General features: G+C 41.6%; 1 protein-coding gene across 1 annotated transcript in view; it reads left to right on the top strand.

The window, feature by feature from the left end:
• The first annotated feature begins 14,584 nt into the window (after nucleotides 1-14,584).
• Nucleotides 14,585-27,380, top strand: part of CCDC170 (coiled-coil domain containing 170) — an 89,166-nt gene continuing 76,370 nt past the window's right edge. Inside the window, exons 1-4 of the mRNA XM_021937495.2 lie at nucleotides 14,585-14,629; nucleotides 15,278-15,406; nucleotides 16,998-17,254; nucleotides 24,179-24,323. Coding sequence (XP_021793187.2) covers nucleotides 14,585-14,629; nucleotides 15,278-15,406; nucleotides 16,998-17,254; nucleotides 24,179-24,323 — 576 coding nt within the window. The remainder of the gene's footprint in view (nucleotides 14,630-15,277; nucleotides 15,407-16,997; nucleotides 17,255-24,178; nucleotides 24,324-27,380) is intronic.

Here is a 27,380-nt window from a genome sequence, read left to right as displayed (position 1 = left end):
CCAAGTGGCCACATATTTCTGAGTTGCAATTACTTGCCTCCACTGTGAGAGAAAACCCAGCCACATCTCCAGCACACAAGAACTTCAAAACACCTAAACCGCAGTGGCCAGGTATTTCTCCAGGACCTCTTCCCTCAGGATCTTGCTTCAAGTGCTAGAAATCTGGTCACTGGGGCAAGGAATGCCCACAGCCTTTGATTCCTCCTAAGCCATGTCCTATCTGTGTGGGACCCCACTGGAAATTGGACTGTCCAACTCACTTGGCAGCCATTCCCAGAGCCCCTGGAACTCTGGCCCAAGGCTCTCTGACTGACTCCTTCCCAGATCTTCTCAGCTTTGTGGCTGAAGACTGACACTGCCTGATCACCTCAGAAGCCTCCTGGACCATCAAAGACACTTTGGGTGACTCTTACAGTGGAGGGTAAGTCCGTCCCATTCTTAATCAATAGGGAGGCTACCCCCTCCACGTTACCTTCTTTTCAAGGGCCTGTTTCCCTTGTCCCCATAACTGCTGTGGATGTTGATGGCCAGGCTTCTAAACCTCTTAAAACTCCCCAACTCTGGTGCCAACTTAGACAATATTCTTTTATACTCTCCTTTTTTAGTTATCCACATCTGCCCAGCTCCCTTATTAGGTTGAGACATTTTAACTAAATTATCTGCTTCCCTGACTATTCCTAGGCTATAGCCACACCTCATTGCTGCCCTTTTCCCCAGTTCAAAGCTTCCTTCACATCCTCCCCTTGTGTCTGCCTACCTTAATCCACAGTATAAGATACCTCTACTCCCTCCTTGGTGACGATCATGCACCCCTTACCATCCCATTAAAGTCTAATCACCCTTACCCGGCTCAATGCCAGTATCCCATCCCACAACAGGCTTTAAGGGGACTGAAGCTTGTTATTACTTGCCTGTTACAGCGTGACCTTTTAAAGCCTACAAATTCTCCTTACAACTTCCCCATCCTACCTGTTCAGAAACCGGACAAATGTTACAGGTTGGTTCAGGATCTTCACCTTATCTGCAGCCCCTCTTATGAATCTTCCCAACAGGACACCCTCCTGCTCCTCCAACATCTGTTCTCAAAGGGATATCGCATATCTCCCTCCAAAGCCCAAATTTCTTCCTCATCTGTTACCTATCTCAGCATAATTCTTCATAAAAACACACGTGCTCTCTCTGCTGATCATGTCCAGCTAATCTCCCAAATCCTAACCCCTTCTACAAAACAACAACTCCTTTCCTTCCTAGGCATGGTTAGGTACCTTCTCCTTTGGTTACCTGATTTTGCCATCCTGACTAAACCATTATATAAACTCATAAAAGGAAATGTAGCTGACCCCATAGATCCTAAATCCTTTCCCCACTCCTCTTTCCATTCCTTAAAAACAGCCCCAGAAGCTGCTCCCACACTAGCTCTCCCTGACTCATCCCAACCCTTAAGTACAGGCCTGTGTGGTTGGAATTCTTACACAAAACCCAGGACCATGCCCTGTAGCCTTTCTGTCCAAACAACTTGACCTTGCTGTTTTAAGCTGGCCTTCATGCCTCCATGTGGCGGCTACCGCTGCTTTAAGACTTTAGAGGCCCTCAAAATCACAAACTATGCTCAACTCAACCTCTACAGTTCCCATAACTTCCAAAATCCATTTTCTTCTTCACACCTGATGCATGTACTTTCTACTTCCTGGCTCTTTCAGCTATATTCACCCTTTGGTGAGTCTCCCACAATTACCATTGTTCCTGGTCCAGACTTCAGTCTGGCCTCTCACATTATTCCGGATACCACAACTGACCTCCATGACCGTATCTCTCTGATCCACCTGACATTCACTCCATTTCCCCACATTTCCTTCTTTCCTGTTCCTCACTCTGATCACACTTTGTTTATCGATGGCAGTTCCACCATGCCTAATTGCCACTCACCAGCAAAGGCAGGCTGTGCTATAGTATCTTCCAAATCTATCATTGAGGTTGCCGCTCTGCCCCCCTCCACTACCTCTCAGCAAGCCAGACTCATTGCCTTAACTCGGGCCCTCACTCTTGCAAAGGGACTACGTGCCAATATTTATACTGACTCTAAATATGCTTTCCATATCCTGCACCACCATGTTGTTATATGGGCTGAAAGAGATTTTCTCACTATGCAAATGTCCTCCATCATTAATGCCTCTTTAATAAAAACTCTTCTCAAGGCTGCTTTACTTCCAAAGGAAGCTGGAGTCATTCACTGCAAGGGCCATCAAAAGGCATCAGGTCCCATTGCTCAGGGCAACGCTTATACTGATAAGGTAGCTAAAGAAGCAGTTAGCAGTCCAACTTCTGTCCCTCATGGCCAGTTTTTCTTGTTCTCATCTGTCACTCCCACCTACTCTCCCACTGAAACTTCCACCTATCAATCTCTTCCCACACAAGGCAAATGGTTCTTGGACCTAGGAAAATATCTCCTTCCAGCCTCACAGGCTCATTCTAGTCTGTTGTCATTTCATAACCTCTTCCATGTAGGTTACAAGCTGCTAGCCTGCCTCTTAGAACCTCTCATTTCCTTTGCATCTTGGAAATCTGTCCTCAAGGAAATCACTTCTCAGTGTTCCATCTCCTATTCACCATTCTCAGCTACTTGTAAATGTCCTGCCCTTGTTTACACTGCCAGTTTACACTTTTAGTCCAAACCATCATAACTGATATCTCCTGGTTTTACCTCAAACCACCACCCTTAAGTCTCTCTTGAAGTGGATAGAAGATCTTCAGTGGCAAGGTACACTCCAGTTCTTCCATCCTGATGAAGTCCTTTTTTTTTACTTTTCTATTCACTGTTATCCTTGCCCCCATTCTCCAGTCTCTCTCTACCTCTCCCTAGTTACCTCCAGCATACTTTCAATCTCACCCACTCTCTCCTCACTGCCTCCAATCCTTCTCTAGCAAAGAATTGTTGGCTATGCATTTTCATTTCTCCCTGCTCTTACACAGCCATCCCTGTTCTACAGGCCGACTGGGCTACCTCTCCCATTTCCCTGCACCTCCGAACCTCCTTTAATAGCCCTCATCTTTACCCACCTGAGGAACTTCTTTACTTTCTAGACAGATTTGATGAGAACTCCCTAGACATTTCACACCAACAAGCTGCCATACTTCTCCGCATCTACTTACAGCACCTTTCTCCTTATATGTCAATTCCACCGCCCCCCCATATTTGGACCCCTAACCACAGAAACAACTATCCCTGTTGCCGCTCCTTTATGCATCTCCCAACAACAGCCTACTGGAATCTCTTTAGGTAACCTTCCACCATCCAAATGATCCTTTACTCTTTATCTCCAGAACCCAGCCACACGTTGCCAAACAGATGGGAGTATTCCAACTTCACATTAGTGATAAGCCCTCTATCATTATTGACAAACTAAAAAACATTGGCAGTCACTATTTTCTTTTGTTTTCCTTATTAATATAAGAAGACAGGAATAGGCCTCGATTTACTCACTGCTGAAAAAGGAGGACTCTGTATATTTTTAAATGAAGAGTGTTGTTTTTACCTAAATCAGTCTGGCCCGGTATATGACAACATTAAACAAAACCTCAAGGATAGAGCCCACAGACTTGCCAACCAAGCAAATAATTACACTGAACCCTCTTGGACGCTCTCTAATTGGATGTCCTGGGTCCTCCCAATTCTTAGTCCTTTAATACCTGTTTTTTTCCTTCTTTTATTCAGACCTGTGTCTTCCATTTAGTTTCTAAATTTACACAAAACTGCATCCAGGCCATCACCAACCATTCTTTAGGACAAATGCACCTTCTAACAACACCACAATATCACCCCTTACCCCCAAATCTTTCTTCAGTTTAATCTCTCCCACTCTAGGTTCCCACACAGCCCCTAATCCTGCTGAAGCAGCCCTGAGAAACATCTCCCATTATCTCTCCATACCACCCCCCAAAATTTTTGCCACCCTAACACTTCACCACTATTTTGTTCTGTATTTCTTATTAATATAAGAAGACAGGAATGTCAGGCCTCTGAGCCCAAGCTAAGCCATCATATCCCCTGTGACCTGCAGGTATAAATCCAGATGGCCTGAAGCAACTGAAGAACCACAAAAGAAGTGAAAATAGCCAGGTCCTGCCTTAACTGATGACATTCCACCATTGTGATTTGTTCCTGCCCTGCCCTAACTGATCAACTGACCTTTTGACAAATACACCCTCCCCACCCTTGGGATAATGTACTTTGTGATATTCCCCCGCCCTTAAGAAGGTACTTTGTAATATTTCCCCACCCTTGAGAATGTACTTTGTAAAATCCACCCCCGCCTGCAAAAATTGCTCCTAACTCCACCGCCTATCCCAAACCTGTAAGAACTAATGGTAATCCCACCATCCTTTGCTGACTCTCTTTTCAGACTCAGCCCGCCTGCACCCAGGTGATTAAAAAGCTTTACTGCTCACACAAAGCCTGTTTGGTGGTCTCTTCATATGGACACGTGTGACACTATAGTTAACTAATTTCTGTATCGATGGACACTTACAGAACATGCACATGCATATAAAATTAGAAGTAGAACTATGGGTCACAGGGTATGTGCCAAAGTGTCCCCTGCAGTGGCTGGGACATTTTACGTATCTCTTCATTAAGAATACTTTACATTTGTTTCTATTTATTATACAGCAAAGAAAAGTGTTTCCTGCAGTAGCTGGGACATTTTACACATCTCTCCATTAAGCATAGTTTAAATTTGTTTTTATTTATTATACAGCAAAGAAAACAATCATTGCTTCCACATCTGCTACTAGTCCTTCCTTCCTTCCTTCCTTTCTTCCTTTCCTTCCCTCCCTCCCTCCCTCCTTCCTTCTCTCTTTCCCTTCCTCCCTTCCTCCTTCCCTCCCTCCCTCCCTCTCTTTCTTTCTTCTTTCACCTGTCTTCTACTTGTTTTCTTTCCTTTCTCTTTTTTTTTTTTGAAATGGAGTCTCTCTCTCTCACCCAGACTGGAGTGCAGTGGCATGATCTTGGCTCACTGCACTTCCACCTCCTAGGTTCAACTGATTCTCCTGCCTCAGCCTCCCTAGTAGCTGGGACTACAGGCACGGGCCACCACACCCAGCTAACTTTTGTATTTTTTGTAGAGATGGGGTTTCACCATGTTGGCCAGGATGGTCTCAATCTCTTGACCTAGTGATCCACTTGCCTCGGTCTCCCAAAGTATTGGGGTTACAGGTGTGAGCCACCCTGCTTGGCCGTTTTTTTTTTTTTTTTTTTGAGATAGAGTCTCACTCTGTCGCCAGACTGGAGTGCAGTGGCGAGATCTTGGCTCACTGCAACTTCCACCTCTTGGATCCAAGCGATTCTCCTGCCTCAGCCTCCTGAGTAGCTGGGATTACAGGTGTGAGTCACTGCCCCCGGCCTTCTACTTGTTTTCTATCCAGCAATATAATCCCCCTTTTAGGGCTTAATTGCCTGAGTTTTAGGTGAGGGAATAACAGGACTGTTTTGTGAAGAGTGAACGTTTTTCTAAGTGCAGCCCCTGCCCATCCAATGAAAAGAAGACTCAGGGGAGCAAGAGTGTTAAGAATATTTTAGAGTACTGCATTCACTTCAACAAGGATGTTGAATTAGAAGAATTTTTTTTTTGAGACACAGTGTCGCCCACGCTGGAGTGTGGTGGCACCATCATTGTCACTACAACCTCCACCTCCCAAGCTCAAGCAATTCTTGTGCCTCAGCCTCCCAAGTAGCTGGGACTACAGGTGTGCACCACCATGCTTAGATAATTTTGTTTGCATTTTCAATAGGGTTTTGCCATGTTGGTCAGGCTGGCTATGAACTCCTGGCCTCAAGTGATCCGCCTGCCTCAGCATCCCAAAGTGTTGGGATTACAGGTGTGAGCTATCAAGCTTAGCCATATTAGAAGGATTTTTAATCGAATAAGAGTAACACCCAAGAGAAAAGAAATGGGAAAATAATGTAAAAACAATATGATCAGCTTTTTCACCATACTTCATTTTATGCAGAAATGTCTTCTTCCAAAACTTTTCCCACAACTGCTAAATTATAGATGCTCAGATAAATTTTCTGGGTCCCACAGCTGCCACACTCTCCCCTGCAGGCTCTAGTGGGCCCCAGAAACCAAGAGCAGATAGAAGAAGGAAGAAAACCAGGAGGGCAAGGAAAGTCCTCCCAAGTGGGGAGAATTGGCAAATAGTCAAAATTTGACAGGTTGAATGATTAGATTGGAGAAATGCAACTTGCAAGACTTAATGTATACACTGTAAATTAGGAAAGAAACTTTATGTAGTGAGAAGAACATGGACAGTAGGGGAGAGCTTCTTAGAAGGAGTTGTTTACACTGGAAGCTTGGTGGGGGCATGGGGAGAAAGAGAGGTAGAGAGAAATAGAAAGAGCGAGAGAGGGAGAGGAGACAGGCACAAGGAGGCATTCCATAATAGAAGAGCCTACGGTAATATGATTGTGCACTGCAGCATGGGATAATGCTGGGACAAAGAGGAGGCTGGTTATGGGATAGAATGATAAGAATGGAATGGATTTAGGAGCTTTTGTGTGTCAGGGGCAGGCAGTGATTTTCTTCTTATTTTTTCGTCCGTGGGATAATAAGACAACTAAATACCATAGTAGCAAGACTGGCCCAAGACATTGTCCCCAGGTCAGATAATTGGGCACATTGTGTACCAAATTATGAATAAGCTTATCTTTGCTTTATGCCATTGAGCTTTGAAACCATCCTTTATTCTGAAAATGCTATGAGCCACCCTGTGAGACAATTTCAATCATTATCATAATAATATCAGTAGCAGAATCAAATCATATGTGGTTGGCTCTCTGAAACTAATCTAAAATTGCTGCATGGGTTAGCTGAGAGGTACGTAATAACTTAGGTTGTCCTCAGGTGAGAACAAACGGATGAGTTTTTATTTCATCTTGCCATTTTAAATAGGGTAAAAAAATTTTTTAGGTGAAGATTGTTTGATACAGGAAAAGTTGAAGAATTTTCAGAAAATTTTATGAACTCCAGGAGGACTGAATTAAGAGAGAAAACCCCCAAAATATCAGCCTTCATATCTGTTCAAGTCTGTGTTACCTATGGTTGTTTCTTTGTCATTACCTTCTTCATAAAGACACAGCATAGCAGGATTGGTGATTTTAGTCTGTCCTTGTCTCCTTTTTTTAAATTTAAGAGGCAATGTTTATTCTAATTGTGAAAGCAATACAGTTATTGTAAAGGATTTGTAAATATAGAAGCATAGGCGGCGTGTGGTGGCTCATGCTTGTAATCCCAGCACTCTGGGAGGCTGAGGCGGGTAAATCAGTTGAGTTCAAGATCAGCCTGGACAACATGATGAAACTCTATCTCTACTAAAAATACAAAAATTAGCCAGATGTGGTGGTGCATGCTTGTAGTCCCAGCTACTTGGGAGACTGAGGCAGGAAAATTGCTTGAATCCAGGAGGTGGAGGTTGCAGTGAGCCAAGATTGCACCACTGCACTCCAGCCAGGACAACAGAGTGAGACTCTGATCTCAAAAAAAAAAAAAAAAAAAAAAAAAAAGTATATATATATATATATATATATATATATATATATATATATATGCGTGTGTGTGTGTGTGTGTATACATATGTATATAATAAAGAAAATAATAAAGTCTATGCTACAACCAAAAGAAAACCATAGTTAACACTTCTTCCTAGTGTTTTTCTTTTCTTTATATTATATTTAGTTGTACAAATAATGAGTAAATATATCCTTATTGAAAAAGTCAAATCACTGCCCCTCTCCCCACAACTTCAACTGTCATGTCACCCTCAGGGATAAGCACTGTTATCAGGTGATGGGGATTCTGTAAAGTTCTTTTTTTTCTTGTCTCTAAATATATTTATAGACAAAACACAATACTTTTCCTTCTGCATGTGTTTTATGAAAGACAGTAACAAACAATGAATTTATACTTTCTTATTTTTGTTCAGTGATGTCTTAAGGATATTACCATACCCAAGCATAGAGATCTATCTCATATTACCTGTTGCATAGGATTCAATAGTATAGATATACTTTTATTTGATAATTGCTTTGTCAACAGGAATTTACAGTTTCAACATCCTCATCCTTCTTGCTGCCATTACAAATAATGGTATTCCTGGGCATGGTGGCTCACACCTGTAATCACAGCACTTTGGGAGGCTGAGGCAGGAGGATCACAAGGTCAAGAGATTGAGACCAGCCTGACCAACATGGTGAAACCCCGTGTCTACTAAAAATACAAAAATTAGTTGGGCATGGTGGTGCATGCCTGCAGTCTCAGCTACTCGGAAGGCTGAGGCAGGAGAATCACTTGAACCCGGGAGGTGGAGGTTGCAGTGACATCGAGCCACGGCACTCCAGCCTGGCGACAGAGTGAGACTCTGCCTCAAAAACAAAAACCCAAAACAAATAATGGTATGATGAACATCTGTATACATATCTCTATGCACATGGGTGAATATTTTTGTAAGGGAGATAATTGGAGAGTGGAGAGGCAGTGTCTTAGTCCTTTTTCTGTTGCTATAACAGAATACCACAGACTGAGTAATTCATGAGGAAAATAAGTTTATTCTGTTCATAGTTCTGGGGACTGGGAGGTCCAAAAGCATGGTGTGGTGTCTTTTGAGGGTCATCCCATGGTGGAAGGGTAGAAGGGCCAGAAAGCATGAGTGAGAGAGAACTTGATTTTATGACAAAGCCACTCTGGTGATACCTAACCTACTCCCAGGATAACAGTATCAACCCATTTATGAGGATTAATATATCAGGACCTAATGACCTTTTTCTCCAAAAATATAATTTTTAATTACTGAATATAATTTCATTGTGTGAATGTATCATTATTGTTTTTTCTTTATGTTAACATTCTTTTATTTTTGAACTCTAATTGTTTTAAATATTTGCTATTGCAGATTTTTTGAAAATGTTGCTAAAGAGTACCTTTCTGAATATTTTTGTGTTTAATTTTTGGGTATATTTCCATTTCTTTTGATAAGATCATGAGAAAGAAATTCACTGGGACACATCGTATCAACTTTTAAACTTTTTAAATGATACATATTGCCAAATACTTTTATGGAAATTTTGTACCAGTTTATCTTTATTTGAGCAGTGTATTAGTATGTCTTTCTTATAGAACTATCTTTTAATATGCTTAATTATTATTATTATCATTATTATTATTATTATTACTTTTGAGACAAAGTCTCACTCTGTCACCCAGGCTGGAGTGCAGTGGCATGATCTTGGCTCACTGCAACCTCTGCTTCCTGGGTTCAAGTGATTCTCCTGCCTCAGCCTCCTGAGTAGCTAGGATTACAGGCATGCGCCACCATGCCCAGCTAATTTTTGTATTTTTAGTAGATTTTGTATTTTTGTAATTTTGTATTTTTGTAATTTTTGTATTTTAGGGGTTTCACCATGTTGGTCAGGCTAGTCTTGAACTCCTGACCTCATGATCGGCCTGCCTCAGCCTCCCAAAGTGCTAGCATCACAGATGTGAGCCACCGCACCTGGCCAATATGCTTAATTATTAAATATACTTAAAATGTTGCTAGTTTCAAAGATCAGAAATAATATCTCACTGGTATTATAATTTGTATTTAATTGATGATCAGTGAGGTGGGACATTTCTCATTTTATTAGCCATTTATGGCCCCTCGGATAATTGTTAGTTCTTCTATAGAAGTTTTCTCTTAGGTCATTGGTTTTCTTATTGGTGTGAGTAGGCTCTTTGCATATTAAAGTTTTGACTCTTTGTATTATTTCTGGAAACATTTTTCCAGTTTGCTCTTTCACTTTAAATTCTGCTTACACATTTAAAAAGTTTGTTGTCATCTGTGCTCTTTTTCTTGAATGTTCTTGCATTGCTTTTATGCTTAGAAAGTCTGCTATGGCTTTCATGTTTGTGTTGCTCCGCTAATTCATATGCTGAAATCCTTACCTCCAAGAAGACGGTATTAGGAGGTGGGACCTTTGGGAGAAGATGATTATGTTATAAGGGTGGAGGCTTCATGAATGGGATTAGAAAAAGAAAGCTTAGAACTGTACTTACACATTATAAACCAAATAAATTTAAGATAGACTTAAAGCACTGAATATAAAAAATAAAATAAGGCCAGGCATGGTGGCTCACACCTGTAATCCCAGCACTTTGAGAGGCCATGGCGGGCAGATCACTTGAGGCCAGGAGTTCAAGACCAGCATGGCCAACATGGTGAAACCCTGTCTCTACAAAAAATACAAAAAGTTAGCCAGGTGTGGTGGCACATGCTTGTAGTCCTACCTACTTGAGGGACTGAGGCAGAAGGATCACCTGAACCCAGGATGTCAAGGCTTAAATCTACCATAATGCTTAGGGGGAAAACCCAAATACACTTCTATGAAAGTTAGGAACAAGACAAAATGTCCATTATTACTATTAATGTTTAACAATGTGGTATTAGTTCTTATGCTGTTAATAAAATCATACCTGAGACTGGGTAGTTTATAAAGGAAAGAGGTTTATTTGACTCACAGTTCAGCACGGCTGGGGAGGCCCCAGGAAACTTACAATCATGGCAGAAGAGGAAGCAAACACATCCTTCTTCACGTGGCAGCAGCAAGAAGTGCTGAGCAAAAGGATAAGTTGCTTATAAAACCATCAGATCTTGTGGGAACTCACTATCACGAGTACAGGGGTAACTGCCCCCCTCATGATTCAATTACCTCCTGCTGAATCCCTCCCATGACATGTGTGATTATGGGAACAATTCAAGATGAGATTTGAGTGGGGACATGAGATTTGAGTGGGGACACATCCAGACCATATCAAATGTTCTGGGGTTATTAACCAATGCAATTAGTCAAGAAAAGGAATAGAAGTATGAAAATTGGAAAGAAGGAGGTGAAATTTTCATTATTTACAAATGGTTTGTGTGTTTACAGTGCAAAACCCAGGAGAATCAATTGAAAACAATTCCAAACAATAAGAAACATAAAAAAGATTTAGGTACATATTTAATATATAGGAATAAGTAGATCCCATTTACAAGATGACAAAAAGATAATATTTTTAGAGATAAACTACAAAATATAGTAAATCTAAATTGCTAATAAGAATAAGACTTCTTGGCGGGGTGCAGTGGCTCACGCCTGTAATCACAGCACTTTGGGAGGCCAAGGTGGGTGGATCACTTGAGGTCAGGAGTTTGAGACCAGCCTGGCTAACATGGTGAAACCCTGTCTCTACTAAAAATACAAAAATTAGCCAGGTGTCATGGCATATGCCTGTAATCCCAGCTATTTGGGAGGTTGGAACCTGGGAGGCAAAAGTTGCAGTGAGGTGAAAGTTGCAGTGAGCCGAGATTGCATCACTGCACTCCAGACTGGGTGAGAGGGAGACTCTCTCAAAAGAAAAAGAAAAGAAAAGAAAAGAAAAAAGAATAAGACTTCTTGAACAAATGAGAAAAATGATTTTAGTTGGAAGACTCAACATTTAAAACATATAAATTCTCCATAGTTTATTTATAAAATTAACGTGACACCAATAACAATACCAACACAATTTTTTGGAATTTTCCAAGAAGATTTTGAATTTCATATGGGAAAATGAATATATAAGAATGGCCAGGGTTATTCTGAAAAAAAAGCCCTACCAAATACAAAATATATTAATGATCTCGGAGCTGCCTTTCAAACCCCGCTGCCACTAGTTTTCGTGTGTGTTTGTCTGTAGGCATCGCTGCTTTCTCTCAGATACTTGCCTGCATGGGCCAGATCCCTGCCACAGGGCCCTTGCATGGACTTTTTGCTATTTGAATGATGTGGGCAGCTCCTGCTTCAATATCTCTTGACTATTTCACTTTTTTTTTTTTTTTTTTTTGAGATGGAGTCTCGCTCTGTCACCCAGGTTGGAGTGCAGTGGTGCGATCTCGGCTCACTGCAAGCTCTGCCTCCCGGGTTCACACCATTCTCCTGCCTCAGCCTCCTGAGTAGCTGGGACTACAGGCGCCCACCACCACACCCAGTTATTTTTTTTTATTATTTTTAGTAGAGAAAGGATTTCACCATGTTAGCCAGGCTGGTCTTGATCTCCTGACCTTGTGATCTGCCTGCCTCGGCTTCCCAAAGTGCTGGGATTACAGGTGTGAGCCGCTGCACCTGGCCAGACTATTTCATTGACTATTTCATTCTTATTTAATCATCACTTCTGGCAGGGCATGGTGGCTTATGCCTGTAATCCCAGCACTTTGGTAGGCTGAGACAGGCAGATCACCTGAGATTGGGAGTTCGAGACCAGCCTGACCAACATGGAGAAACCCCATCTCTACTAAAAATACAAAATTAGTAGGGCATGGTGGTGCACGCCTGTAATCTCAGCTATTTGGGAGGCTGAGGCAGGAGAATCACTTGAACCCGGGAGCTGCAGGTTGCAGTGAGCCAAGATCGCGCCATTGCACTCTAGCCTGGGCAACAAGAGTGAAACTCCATCTTATAAAGAAAAAAAATTCATTACTTCTTCAGGGAACTCTTTCCTTCCACCTCCTTCATCTGAAGTCATTTTCCTTTGTTAGCTGCCTTTTTGCCTTCCTTGCATTTATTTCATTTTGTAATTATACAATTCTAAGTGTGGTTGTTTGATAAATTCTGTTTCCCTTTTTAGACTGTCGGCTCAGTGCCTGATCCAGAGTAGGCTATCAGTAAATATTACTTGGTGGATAATCTCCAGTCTGCTGGACTCTGTGGGTGATTTAGATCCAGCAACTATCTTATAAACTCAGTCATCAAAAGAGCTCTCCAAATGTAGTCCCGACTCCAGTGTCAAGGGAATGATATCTTAATATATAGCTTCTTTTCTTTTCTTTTCTGTTCCTTTCCTTCCCTTCCCTTTCTCTCTCCTTCCTTCCTTCCTTCCTTCCTTCCTTCCTTCCTTCCTTCCTTCCTTCCTTCCTTCCTTCCTTCCTTCCTTTCTTTCTTTCTTTCTTTCTTTCTTTCTTTCTTTCTTTCTTTCTTTCTTTCTTTCTTTCTTTCTTTCTCTTTCTTCCTTTCTTCCTTTCCTCTTTCTTTTTTTTGAGACAGTGTTTTGCTCTGCTGCTTAGGTTGGAGTGCAGTGGTGCGATCACAGCTCACTGCAGCTTGACCTCCTGAGGCTCAAGCACTCCTCCCACCTCAGCCTCCCAAGTAGCTGGGACAACAGGAACATGCTACCATGCCCAGCTAATTTTTTGTAGAGATGGGGTCTCACTGTTGCACAGACTGGTCTGGAACTCCTGGGCTCAAGTGATCCTTCTGCCTCATTCTCTGCAAATACTGGGATTACAGGCATGAGCCACTGCACCTGGCCTGGCTTCTTTTCTTAAAAAAAAAAAAAAGTTAGTCATTGAAAGAAATAATCATAGCCATTGGGAAACTTATTTTCCTAATACATTTTATAAAACGGTATGCCATACAAATCTCTTATAAGTGACCTGTGTCCTCATATGGCCTAGTTTAGAAAATATGGCGTGGTGGTCAGGGTGGAGAAGACCCTCTGACTATTGAATGAGTCTGAACAGGATGTGGTTCTCTAATAAGAGATTCAGTTAAACTTTTTATGCTTTTTCTCCAGAGTACATGTCTACCATCTTCTTGGTTGTGCTATGATTGGCAAACACTAGCTGTTACTAAGAGCTCTGAAGGTTTTGTTTGGCATTTTGTGGATTGAATCACACTGGTCATGATGCTTGTTGTAAAGTTATGAGCTTTAAGATGACTTTTGCATTCATGACTATATCAAACAGTAGTTGCTGGCAGTGGAGTAGTCTCTGGCATTCTTAAAAATATTTTATCGCTGAGCCTCCTGAGGCCATTTAGATACTCCAAGAAATCCTCCTTTATGTGACCTCTTTCGTATTCCTTCAAAAACGAATGGCTTTCTTCTGGGTCTTTCACAAAGACCACAGGCCTTGGAAACTCCGTAGAGGTGGTGTAGATATCCAACCTCAGTCATAATTCTTGAAGGAAGCAGGCATATGGCATGAGTCAGACGGAAACGGGACCAGAGGGTGCAGTCTGCAGCCCGCAGGCCAAACCCACCAAATCTGCTCTGCAGGTGTGTTTATTTCATTTATATGTGTTTCTTTTTTAAACATTTAAATCAGTTGCCAACCTGCAAAAACCGGGAATTTACACTTCAAAAAGTCTGGATATATGGCTTGTCTTGAAAAACTGGAATGATTTGGAATTGGAAATTCCAAAATTAGAGTGGTTTGGCCAGGCTGGAAATCCTTATTTCTGTATCTGCAACCATCAGTGAAGCTGAGAGCTGTTCCCTTCCAGATGGGCAGGGGCTGTCCGTGTGTGACCCTGCCATCTCTCATCTCACATGTTCATTTCAGTTGCCTTCATGATTCATGGGTATGAGATTATGAGATTGAGAATATCATGGTTATGAGGTTATGAGACTGAGTATAAAAGGCATAGTAAATAGTTACAAAGGAGACAGCCTTTTACATTTGGATCACATGATCTCTTTGATCAATAAATGAGACACTTAAATCAACAGACAAGAAATGAGTTGATCATCTTTGTGATATGGACAAAGAAAAACAACGAAAACTGTCCCTAGTTGCACAGGATGTAGCACTGTTCTCCTCTGATAGTTCTTTGTTGAGTCTATTGATTCAAATACCATTTGAGTTGGGTGGAAGGAAAATCTTTTTTTGTTTTCTCATTTTTAGAGGCAGTCTCTCTCTCTGTTGGCTGGGCTGGGGTGCAGTGGTGCAATTATAGCTCACTGAAACCTCAAATTCCTGGGCTCAAGTGATCCTCCTGCCTCAGCCTCTGAAGTAGATAGGACTACAGGTGCATGACACCATGCCTGACAAATTAAAAAAAAAAATTTCTTTTTGTAGAGATAAGGTCTTGCTGTGTTGCCCAGGCTGGTCTGGAACTTCTGGCCTCAAGCAATCCTCCTGCTTTGGCCTCCAAAAGTGCTAGGATTATAGGCGTGAGCCAACACACCCTGCCCTAGGCCACTTCTTAAATGATAAATTTCATCACCATCCTGGAGGAGCACATCATTTGTTCCTGAACTTTCTCCTGCCTCCCTTTGAACTTTGAGAATGAGAACCAAATGGTCTGAATATAACATTTCTCTGGGTAGCATGTTTGACACATTTGGAATACAAAGAATGCTTCTGCCTTTAATCTTGCTTTGTGCAGCTGCACAGAAAAGATCGTTTAACACTCTTCTTTATATTTTGTATTTTGGGGGAATTCTACTAGGAAACTTATGATCATCTTTTGGAAGTCCCGGTCACGCGGGAGCAGTTAAATCACTATCGGAATGTGGCTCAAAATGCTCGAAGTGAACTTGCAGCAACTTTGGTCAAATTTGAATGTGCTCAGTCTGAGGTAAGAAAATGCATCTCCATCACTCAGAAATGGGCCTTCTTAGCTTCTTATAAAGTGAAACAGATCACTCCTGTAACCCCAGCTCTTTGGGAGGACGAGGCAGGCGGATCACGAGGTCAAGAGATCCAGACTATCCTGGCCAACATAGTGAAACTCTGTCTCTACTGAAAATATAAAAGTGAGCTGGGCATGATGGTGAGCATCTGTAGTCCCAGCTACTCGGGAGGCTGAGGCAGGAGAATCGCTTCAATCTGGGAGGTGGTGGTTGCAGTGAGGCGAGATCACGCCACTGCACTCCAGTCTGGCGACAGAGTGAGACTCCGTCTCAAAAAAAAAAAAAAAAAAAAAAGAAACAAAGTAGGAGTGATTAGAAATAGGACAGTGGATATAGATTTAAAGCTTTTGGCAAAGTTGAAACATACTCTCTTTGTGCCTATCACCTAGAATTCCTGAAAAGTTACGCATTTGCCAGACTGTAAAGCCGGGTGGCTTGGGCTGAATTCTGGATCTCAGAGGAGCTATACAGCCTTGAGAGATCTGAGGGCACCTGAAGATGTTAAGTAAAGCTCCATGGGCCTCAGAGAACTTTCAGCATCTCTCAGAATATCTTCCTTTTATGTGGATTGCTTGCAATCTGGAGTTCTTAGGAGGGAATTCTGAATCCCTTTCCTGTGTTAGTTCCAACTGGCTGGGGAAATTCTAGGAAGAAGAGTGGGATCCGTCTACCCTGTAGGCTAGCTCAGATTTAGAGTGGAGTTTCTGAGAGTCTTCCTAAACTCATTCTGCTTATAGCCTGGTGGCCCCAAGGAGTTCTAGACTGGCCTGTGATTTCTCACTAAGGCTGCCAGGACCCCGTAGAAAGATGAGTTGATAATGTGTGTGTGTGAATAAATGTATGTATGCGCACTCACAGCTCCAAAGAAGTACATGCTTTCATAACGTTTTCTCATAGGGTAGATCTGACATTTTAACTCAATAGGGCACCTATGTTGTTCAGCGTTTTGATATCACAGAACTCATAAAAGTTAAAATGTTTTCTTCATATAAATCCTATAAGGATTTTTCTTTTCTCTTATGTTTTTTTTTTCCCCCAGAAATTGAAATTTTATTTTTCTTTGTCACTCATGGTTAGAGTCCAGGAGATAAGTGTGAGAAATATAGTGACATACTGAGTAGTCTGTGTTTAAGTGGGGAACAGTTACGGCTGTGAAATCACCAACCATGTGATTTGTAGGTTGCTTGTCTAACTGTTTATCAGCAGCAATAACAGCAATACAGATTTAGAAAATGTGGACCATTGCAAAATATTTTATTGCTTATGCAATCAACATCATAAACTTCTCCTGAATGAGACTAAACAACGTAAGACATTGCTCAATTGGTTTTGGAAAAGATAGATTATAAAGTCAATTATTTAGGCATAATTTCTCATTTGGTAATACAGATACAAATATTAGAAAAGAAAATAAAGTTAGATTAAGTCACGAATAAAAGAGTGAACTTTTAAATGATGGCTTTGGGTTTCTTAAAGATGCTTCAAACTTAGGTTGTTAAAGTGTTTTTTTTTTTTTTAACTTCTTTTCCATGTTAGCTTCGAGACCTCCGATCCAAGATGCTTTCTAAAGAAGTCTCCTATCAAGAATTGAAAGCTGAAATGGAGAGCTACAAGGAAAACAATGCCAGAAAATCATCTCTCCTTACCTCTTTGAGAGACAGAGTTCAGGAGCTAGAAGAAGAATCAGCAGCACTTTCCACTTCTAAAATCAGAACAGAAGTCACAGCTCACACTGCAATCAAGGAGAACCAGGAATTAAAGAAGAAAGTTGTAGAGTTAAATGAAAAATTACAGTAAGGATACTGCAACATATTTTTCGCTTTAGCTAGCGTTAAAATACTAGCTTCTGAAAGCAAACTATGTCTTTGAATGTACTGGCATTTTGCATTACTTGGCCCTGAAACTCAATTTGAAAAAAAGTTATTGACCTCAAATATCTTTGGAGTCTTGACAAATTTTTCCAAGGCTCATTTCTAAATGTCATCAAGAGTCTTAACAAATACAGCCTTGTCTTAAACATGTTTCTAGGCTATCAATTAGGGCTGCAAATGCTTGTTTACACAATTTGGAAGATTCCTCTAAGTAGAGGTTAACCCTGAGGTGGTGGGGTAGTACACAGAGGTAGATGTTTATTTAGAACCCAGTTATAAAAATATCCCAGAAGCTAGACCACTCCAGATCACACTGAACACTCCTCATTAGATTTTATTACTAGTTTACGCAGAGAAGTCATGAAACCTAGGTTTTCCACACTTCATTTTGACAAGAGGTGATTATTGAGACAAAATTGGGAACAAGTTGTTCCTAAAATATATTTTAAAATTCTATGAATGACTTAAATGTCTTTAGTAATGAAATACATTATATTTATTTTACTTATTCCATTTTTAAAAAATAACCCAATACTTCCAGCCCCTGTCCTCTTTCTCTACTTCCACTTACAGCAAAAACTCCTTAAACATTGCATGTATGGCCAGGCGTGGTGGCTCACACCTATAATCCCAGCACTTTTGGAGGCTGAGGTGGGCAGATCACTTGAGGTCAGGAGTTTGAGACCAGCCTGGCCAACATGGTGAAACCCCGTCTTTACTAAAAATACAAAAATTAGCCAGGTGTGGTGCCGGGTGCGGTGCCGGGTGCCTTTAATCCCAGCTACTTGAGAGGCTGATATACGAGAATTGCTTGAACCTGGGCAGGTGGAGGCTGAAGTGAGCTGAGATCACATCACTACACTTCAGCCTGGGCAGCAAAGTGAGACTCTGTCTCAAAAAACCAAAAAAACCCAAAACATTGTATGTATTCATGGTCTCCAATTTCTCTTCTCTCTCTGGAATCTGCTCCACTGAAACCACTCATTAAGGTCATCAGTGGGTGCACAGTGCAAGTTAAATGGTCAGTCTTATCTTATTTGACCAATCAGTAGCATCAGTCACAGTTGATCTTTTTCTTTGAACCACCTTCTCCTTCTCTTGGCTTTCAGGACCTTACACATGCCTAGGTTTTTTCTTTTCTTTTCTTTTCTTTTTTTAATCTTACCCTTCTAGTTAGTGTCTTTCACTGTTTCTCCTCTTTGCTTTCAAATACTGGAGTACCTTAGGGATCAGCCCTTGAATCTCTTCTCATTTGTATCTAAATTTACTCCCTTGGTGACATCATTTAGTTTCATGGCTTTAAGTTTCTAAATGCTGGTGACTCCCACACTTCTGTGTCTAGCCTGGATCTCTTCCCAGAGCTCAAGAACCACATATCTTATTAGCTACTGTACATCTCCATGTGGATCTCTGACAGGCATCTCAAACTTAATGTGTCCAAAACGGAGCTCCCAGTGTTCCCACAAAATCCTTCTGCACTTCTCTTCATCTCATGTGATCATAATTCCATTCTTCTAGTTGATCATATCAAAATTCTTACTATCAAACTTAGTTCTCTTTCTCTTTCACCCTCCATGTCTGATTGTTCAGCAAATCCCCTCATATCTATTTTCAAAACAAATCTAAATTTTGTCAGCTTTCCATTATCACATTTATTGTCACTAATTTGGTCCAAGCCACCATTAACTCTCACCTGGAGTATTGTAATATGTATCTGTTACAGCAGCATCCCCCTCCTGGTACTAATTTCTATCTTAGTCGGTTTCGGCTAACTAACATATTAACATAAATTAATAACATATACTAGGTGGCTTAAAAGACAGAAATTTAGTCCCGTAGTTGTGGAAGCTGGGAAGTCCAAGATCAAGATGTTGGCCTATTCAGTTCCTGGTGAGGGTCCTCTTTCTGGTTTGTAGATGAATGCCTTCTTGCTGTATCCTCACATGGCAGAGAGAGAGATCACCTCTCCATGCTCCTCCTCCTTCTCCTTCTCCTCCTCCTTCTCCTTGTCTTTCTCCTTCTTCTTCTTCTTCTTCCTCCTCCTCCTCTTCTTCTTCTTCTTCCTCTTTTTTTTTTTTTTTTGACAGAGTCTTGCTCTGCTGCCCAGGCTGGAATGTAGTGGTTGCAATCTTGGCTCACTGCAACCTCTGCCTCCCGGGTTCAAGCAATTCATGTGACTCAGCCTCCCAAGTAGCTGGGATTATAGGTGTGCATCACCAGGCCCAGCTAATGTTTTGTATTTTTAGTAGATATGGGGTTTTACCATGTTGGCCAGGGTGGTCTTAAACTCCTGACTTCAAGTGATCTGTCTGTCTCAACCTCCTAAAGGGCTGGGATTACAGGGATAAGCCACCACACCCAGCCGGTGTCCCTTCTTATAAGGGCACTAGTCTCATTCATGAGGGTGCCACTCTTATGGCCTAATTACCTCCAAAGGCCCAACCTCCAAATATTATACCGTCATATTGGGAATTAGGACTTCAACATATGAATTCTTGGAGGACATAAACATTCAGGTCATAGCAGTGGTTTCCCTACCTCTGACTGTGCCCCCTACAGCCAGAGTGATCCTGTTAAAACACTAATTAGATCATGTAAATTCCTAGCACAGAGTCCTCCAGTGACTTCTCTTCTCACTCAGGGTAAAGACAGTGTTTTCTATGAACCAAAAGGCTCATCCTGACCTGGTTTTGCTACCATTCTCTCCTTTATTGTTTCTATTCCAGATCACGGCTTCTTTGCTGTCCCTTGAACCTGACAGACCTGATCGTACTTCAGGACCTTTGTAATTGTTAATTTCTCTTCCTGGAAGGCTCTTCCCCCAGATATCACATGGCTGACCCCATTTCCTTTAGGGCTTCACTCAGATGGCGCTTTCCAAGTGAGATGTTCCATGAATAACATTTTTTTTTTTTTTTTGAGACGGAGTCTCGCTCTGTTCCCCTGGCTGGAGTGCAGTGGTGCGATCTCGGCTCACTGCAAGCTCCGCCTCCCGGGTTCCTGTCATTCTCCTGCCTCAGCCTCCCAAGTAGCTGGGACTACAGGCACCCGCCACTGCGCCCGGCTAATTTTTTTGTATTTTTAGTAGAGACGGGGTTTCACCGTGGTCTCGAACTCCTGACCTTGTGATCCGCCCGCCTCGGCCTCCCAAAGTGCTGGGATTACAGGCGTGAGCCACCGCTCCTGGCCATGAATAACATATTTTAAAATGTACTCCTCTAATATCTCTTGCCCCTCTTTCCTTCCAGCTTAATTTTTTCTCTCTAGTCCTATTATACTGTACTATACCTTTTACATATACTCGTATTTTGATTATTGTCCATCTTTCCAAATAGAACATAAGCTCCATGAGGTCAATAATTTTTTTTTCAGAGATGGGGGTCTCACTCTCCAGGCTGGCCTGAAATTCCTGGGTTCAAGTGATTCTCCCACCTCAGCCTCCCTAGTAGCTGGGACTACAGGTGCACACCACTGCGCCTGGCTGGATTTGTATCTCTTTTGTTTACTATTGTATCTTTAGCACCTTTAATGGGGCTTGGTGTATGGTAGGTACTCAATAAGTATTTATTAAATAAATGAGTAATAAAAACACTATATGCATATTGTAAAAAATATTTTTTAAATACAGAAAAGTGTCAAGAAGAAATTAATAATTACTTAAAAGCTTTTGATTATAGAAGAGCTATAATTAATATTAATATTTTGTTGTATAGATTTTTCAGAAGATCATATACAAATGACTTTAGGTAGTGTACTATTTTTACTGAATCATATGTTGTAAATATATATATATAATTTATATAAATATATATAATATATAAATTATATATATATATTTTAAAGACAGAGTCTTGCTCTGTCACCCAGGCTGGAGTGCAGTGACATGACCTCAGCTCACTGCAGCCTCCACCTCTTATGTTCAAGCAGTTTTCATGCCTCAGCCTCTTGAGTAGCTGGGATTACAGGCGTGTGCCACCACTCCCAAGCTAATTTTTGTATTTTCAGTAGAGATCGGGTTTCGCCATGTTGGCCAGACTGGTCTCGAGTTCCTGACCTCGAGTGATCTGCCTGCCTTGGCCTCCCAAAGTGTTAGGATTACAGGAGTGAGCCACTGTGCCTGGCTATATGTTGCAAATATTTAAAAACTCATTTATCATATAATTTTATTTATTTACTTATTTGAGACAGGTTTTCACTCTGCCACGCAGGCTGGAGTGCAGTGGCGCAATCATAGCTCACTGCAGCCTTGACCTCCTAGGCTCAAGCGATCCTCCCACCTTAGCCTCTTTTGTAACTGGGACCACAGGTGCATGCCACTATACCCAACTGATTTTTAATTTTTTTTGGTAGAGATGGCATTTTGCCGTGCTGCCCAGGTTGGTCTTGAATCCCTGACTTCAAGCAATCCTCCCACCTTGGCCTACCAAAGTGCTGGGATTACAGGCGTGAGCCACTGTGCCAAGCCTGGTACATAATTTTAAATGACTCATTATATTCCATTGCTTGAAATATCATAATTTACTCAATCAATTACTTTTGCTATTTCTACAGGCTCTTAGGTTAGTTCCACTAAAAAAATTACCAGAAACCAAGCTGCAATGAATATCTATATGATTCATATTTTTACATTTCTGTGATTATTTTCTTAGGGTAGATTCTTGAAACTTTGTTGGGTCAAGTGAATTGCAAATAGAAATGGAAGTAGTCTAGAGACCTTTGGAATGGAGAAGAAAGATTGAAATCTTGGGGTTAATGTATGGAATCATATATGTAAATTGATCAGCACCATACAATTAATTATGCCTTTCCTGGGTCCAAAAGACTGAAGAGTTTTACCTTTCATATGCTAAAATAAGAACTCAGAGATACAGCAATGTTAGTCTTTCATCGTTACACATTTTTCTAAATAGAAATCTGATATGCTTTGAGTATCTGCAATTACATGCTTTGTTACTCTTTGAATAGATCGAAGGAATTTGCAGTAAACACTCAACATGGTAAAAAGGAAAAGCAATAATCATGTTTATTATCTTGGATATTTAAAAAATGACACTAAATTACTGAAATGATTCTAATTTGCCTTTAAAGTATGCCTATTTTTGACGATCTCTTAGTTGCTAACATTTAAAGCATTAGAAATAGACCATACTATTTCAACAAACCTATCTGAGATTTGAAATAATATATTCATAATAGACCACAAATTTCCTTTTTCCTTGACTGGCCAATTCTAATACTCTTCCAATGCTCTTTTTTTTCCTTTTATTTTTAGTTGACTTGTAATAATTGTACATATTTATGGGATATGGAGTGATATTTTGATATATGTATACAATGTATAATGATCAAATCAGGGAAATTAGCACATCCATCATCTTGAACAGTTATCATTTTTATGTGTTGTGAACATTCAAAATCCTCTCTTCTAGCTATTTGAAAACTAAATTCTTGTTAACTGTATTCACCTTACTATGCTACAGAACACTAGAACTTACTCCTGCCATCTAGCTTTATAACTTTATAACCATCTTTATAAGTTTATAGCCATTGACTAACCTCACTGTATCCTCCTTCATCCGCTACCTTTTCCAGCCTCTAATAATCAAAATTCTACTCTGCTTCCACGAGTTCAGTTTTTTTTGGCTCCTACTTATGAGTGAGAACATGAGGTAATTATCTTTCTGTACTTGACTTATTTTGCTTAACATAGTATCCTCCAGGTTCTTCCATATTGCCACTCCTGACAGGATTTCATTCTTTTAAAAGGCTAAGTAGTATTCCAGTGTGTACATATATCATATTTTTTCCCTCTATTCACCCACTGATGGGCACCTGTGTTGATTCCCTGTCTTGGCTACTGTGAATAGAACTGCACTAAACATGGGGGTTCAGACATCTCTTCAATATAATGATTTTCTTTCCTTTCTTGCAATACTCTTTAAAGACTGAGGGCATGTGAAAACTCGTAATGAACTTTGCTGGTGATTGAACACATCTCTTTTCCAGAGGCGAGAGCCTTCTCTGCTTTTGATGTATTTGTTATTATAGTTATGCCTGGCCACGAACCAGGACCCTTATAAATAAATCACTGTATTGTAAAGTTTGAAAATAAAATGAAGCTTGATCCTCTAGAACCAATGTGGTAGCACTCTCCTTCCCCATGAGGCCCCAGTGAAGACCCATGGCTATGTGGATTGTGAGCATTGTGCTCCAGACACGTGCCTCCATTTTTAGAGATCCTAAAGGGTTGAGGCTAGGGGAATCCATTTCCCCTCCTGTTACTAAGTCCACAATGCCTTGAAGATTTCCTTATATTTCTGCAAAGCATAGGTGTCCCAAAATTGCTGCCACTTTTCTCCTTCCTTTATAGGGCTTTATAGGGCTTCTGTGACAATAATTTGCTCTGTGTCTGGGAAACTGTAAGCTATGCTGAAAAGACAATTATGCCGGGCTGTGCAGCTCAAGCCTGTAATCCCAGCATCTTTGGGGAGGCCGAGACACAGGCGGATCACGAGGTCAGGAGATCAAGACCATCCTGGCTAACACGGTGAAACCCCCGCCTCTACTAAAAATACACAAAAAAAAACTAGCCGGGCGAGGTGGCGGCTTCTGTAGTCCCAGCTACTGGGAGGCTGAGGCAGGAGAATGGCTGTGAACCCAGGAGGCGGAGCTTGCAGTGAGTTGAGATCCGGCACTGCACCTCCAGCCTGGCGACGGAGCCAGACTCCCTCGCCTCAAAAAGAAAACGACAATTATTTCCCCCAGAGAGCTTATATTCTGACTTGGTTTGATGAATGTTATCTTCCATGGTGTTCAATTCTGACTTACTTGTTATTTGCCTAACAGAAAGTGTTCAAAACAAAATGAGGAGAATAAGAAACAAGTTTCAAAGAATTGCAGGAAACATGAGGAATTTCTGATTCAACTGCGTGACTGCTTGGATCCAGACGAGAGGAATGACAAGGCATCAGATGAAGATTTAATTTTAAAGGTATCTGTATGCAGATTAAAAAGTCTATAAATGTAGTGGTGATTCTGACATGTGGCATGAAAGGAAGTGCTGTGGTTGAGTTTGAGTGGGGGTGGCAGGAGAATGGCACAGTAGCCCAAGTGTAGCATTAATTAACTGTGTGACTTGGGACAAGTCATATCACCTTCCTGAGCCTCAATTCCAAGATCTTTTCTAGCATTATTGGAATTAATTATTCTCCAAAAGAGATAATGGCTTTGTCTAAAATATATTTAGGTTGTCATATACAATTAATTACTCATTTTAACCATTTGCTTTAGGGAGATTTTTTCCTTTTAGTTACAGCCAGACATATACTCACACAAAACCAGCTGCATGTCATTTTTAGGATACTGATTGAGTGTGAGTTCTAAAGTACTGTAAATATTTACATTAAAACCAAATAGTGGCTGGGCGTGGTGGCTCACGACTATAATCCCAGCACTTTGGGAGGCCCAGGTGGGCAAATCACCTTGGGTCAGGGGTTCGAGACCAGCCTGGCCAACATGGTGAAACCCTGTCTCTACTAAAATACAAGAATTAGCCGGGCATGGTGGCAGGCACCCGTAATCCAGATAATTGGGAGGCTGAGGCAGGAGAATCACTTGAACCAGGAGGCAGAGGTTGCAGTGAGATCAAGCCACTGCACTCCAGCCTGGGCCACAGAGTAAGACTCTGTCTCAAAAAAACAAACAAAACAAAACAAAACAAAAACAAATAGCAAAAATTCTACTTTAACGGTAGATTACCATTAAGTCAGAAATAAATAATATTAACTGAATAATTCACTTGGCCCATAGTGCTTCATTAGGATGCCTGAAAGTATCTGAGTGCTCATGGTTCTCTTTGGCTATTTACAAACCTTTCATATCCTTGCTTCCTGACAGATTTCCATACAGTCGTTTTTTTGTTTGTTTTTGTTTGTTTGTTTGTTTATTTGGTTTAAATTTAGAGACAAGATCTTGCTCTGTCACCCAGGCTGGAGTACAGTGGCATGATCCTAGTTTACTGTGGCCTTGACTTCCTGGGCTCAAGTGATCCTCTTGCCTTAGCTTCCTAAGTAATTGGGACTACAGGCTTGCACCACGTCTGGCTAATTATTTTATTTACTTAGAGACGAGGTCTTGCTATGTTGTCCAGGCTGGTCTTGAACTCCTGGCCTCAAACAATTACCCCACCTCTGCCTCCCAAAGTGCTGTGATTGCAGTTGTGAGTCACCATGCCCAGCACCCATGCGTCTTTTTTTTTTTTTTAAATGGAGTTGAGGTCTCACTGTATTGCCCAGGCTGGTCTCTAACTCCTGGGCTCAAGCGATTCTCCCACCTTGGCTTTCCAAAGTGCTGGGATTACAGGCGTGAGCCATCATGTCTGGCCTATCATGCAGCCTTTTAAAAATGCAGCCATTTTTAAAAGTCATCTCTCAGGTGTCTACTAGTGAGCTTCCCAAACGTCCTCTCTGAAAGCCGCAAGATGACTTCATTCGACTTTGGGAAGTATTCCACTTCACGGATGGGTTTTGATAGCTGGGACCATATGTCCACCCGATGCTTTGATGGGTGCTGTATGCTTCTCCTCCTGCTCCCTATGGCTAACCTGTGACCGGGAGCTCGGCTGTAAAAGTCCACTTGTCGTTTGAGAATTATCTTTCAAACCAAATGATGGGGAAAAGAAAAGGGAATTCAGAAGCTCCTTCCTCCGTGACACCCTTTTCTCTATCAGACACAATCTCCCGGTGCTAATCTGGGTGTTTCTACTACATTCATCATGCTCTTGTCTTTTCTGTATTTCTAAGGCTTTGATTTCTGGGGTCTTGCTGAGCTGGAAGAGCCTGCCCTTCCCAGCAGAGCTTTCACGTGTGAACTGACCAATCCGGAGCCCACTCCCCAGTCACCTCCTACAACTGGCTCTTACCTTCAGGCTACTGCCCCTTGCCCTAAGTCCCCCAAATAGCTCGGATCAGCCCCTACACCCCAAGAGCCACTGAAATCATTCAATAGCCAACCCTAAGTCTGCTTACTCTGTTTCGCTTATTCCTTCCTGTGGAGGCGACAGTAAAGTCTCTCGCCAGCGTTTCTCCCGTCTTCTGCCTCCCGACTGGCCCTGGTGCTTCCCCATGGCCCTGTGTGGTGTGGTGGGTTTCTTCCACTTGGGAAAAATGAGTAAGAAACCATCTTTATGATGGCAATTTCCTCCTGGGATTTGTTGGCTTCAGCTTAGCTGAACAGTAATGGAATCTACATTTCACGACAGAGGGTAGGAATCGGGAGCTTTGGCATCTCGGCCACGTGAGCAGGTGCCTGTCTTAAAAAGAAAAAAAAAAAATTGCCCAGATCAGGAAGTCTGCTGTCTCGACCGAGACTGCAGCATCATTAGGTGTTCCTCCAAGAACAAAATGGCTCTGGTTTCAAAACTGTTCCTTCGCTTTCACACGCCCTCATAAACACGTGTGCCCACGCATTCCCAAGGAACCATGCATTCCTAATAATTTGACATTCATTCCTTCATTTCGCAAATATTTAGTGAGTGCTTACTATATGCTAGACACTGTTCTGAGTACTGGAGAGAGAGAAGTGAGTGAGACAAGACTATGCTCTCCTAGAGATTTCATTTTCAAGGGGTAACGATAGTGAAGAAATAACCAAATAAATATGTACGATTGCTCCACATGGTGAAAGGTGCAATACAGAAAAACAAATTAGGATGCAGGGATAGAGAGGGAAGCAAGTCACGGGTGTCGGAGACTGTCTGAGGAGCGCCCCCCTGAGGTCGGGAGTTTTGAGGGCTATTGAGGAACGATCATGCAAACGTGAGGAAGAGTGTTGGAGAGAGGGGGACAGCGTGAGCTGGGAGTAGGGCTCCATGTTTTCAGAGCATTGAGGCTCAAAAGATACATCACTTCCACGGAGAGTCTCAACACAAATGCTGGCCCTGTCCTGAGGGGTCTCAAGTCACCCTACAGGCCTTCCCCTGGCCCTACAGAGTGAGTTTGTCTGTATGGCTCCTTCCCTGAGGTCAAGGAGCCTGCTGGCTTTTATTTTC

The sequence above is a fragment of the Papio anubis genome, chromosome 6, assembly GCF_008728515.1.
Source record: "Papio anubis isolate 15944 chromosome 6, Panubis1.0, whole genome shotgun sequence".
In the NCBI taxonomy this organism is placed as follows: Eukaryota; Metazoa; Chordata; class Mammalia; order Primates; family Cercopithecidae; genus Papio; species Papio anubis.
The sequence above is the reverse complement of the archived record's forward strand: the minus strand, read 5'-3'. Positions and strand labels throughout refer to the sequence as shown.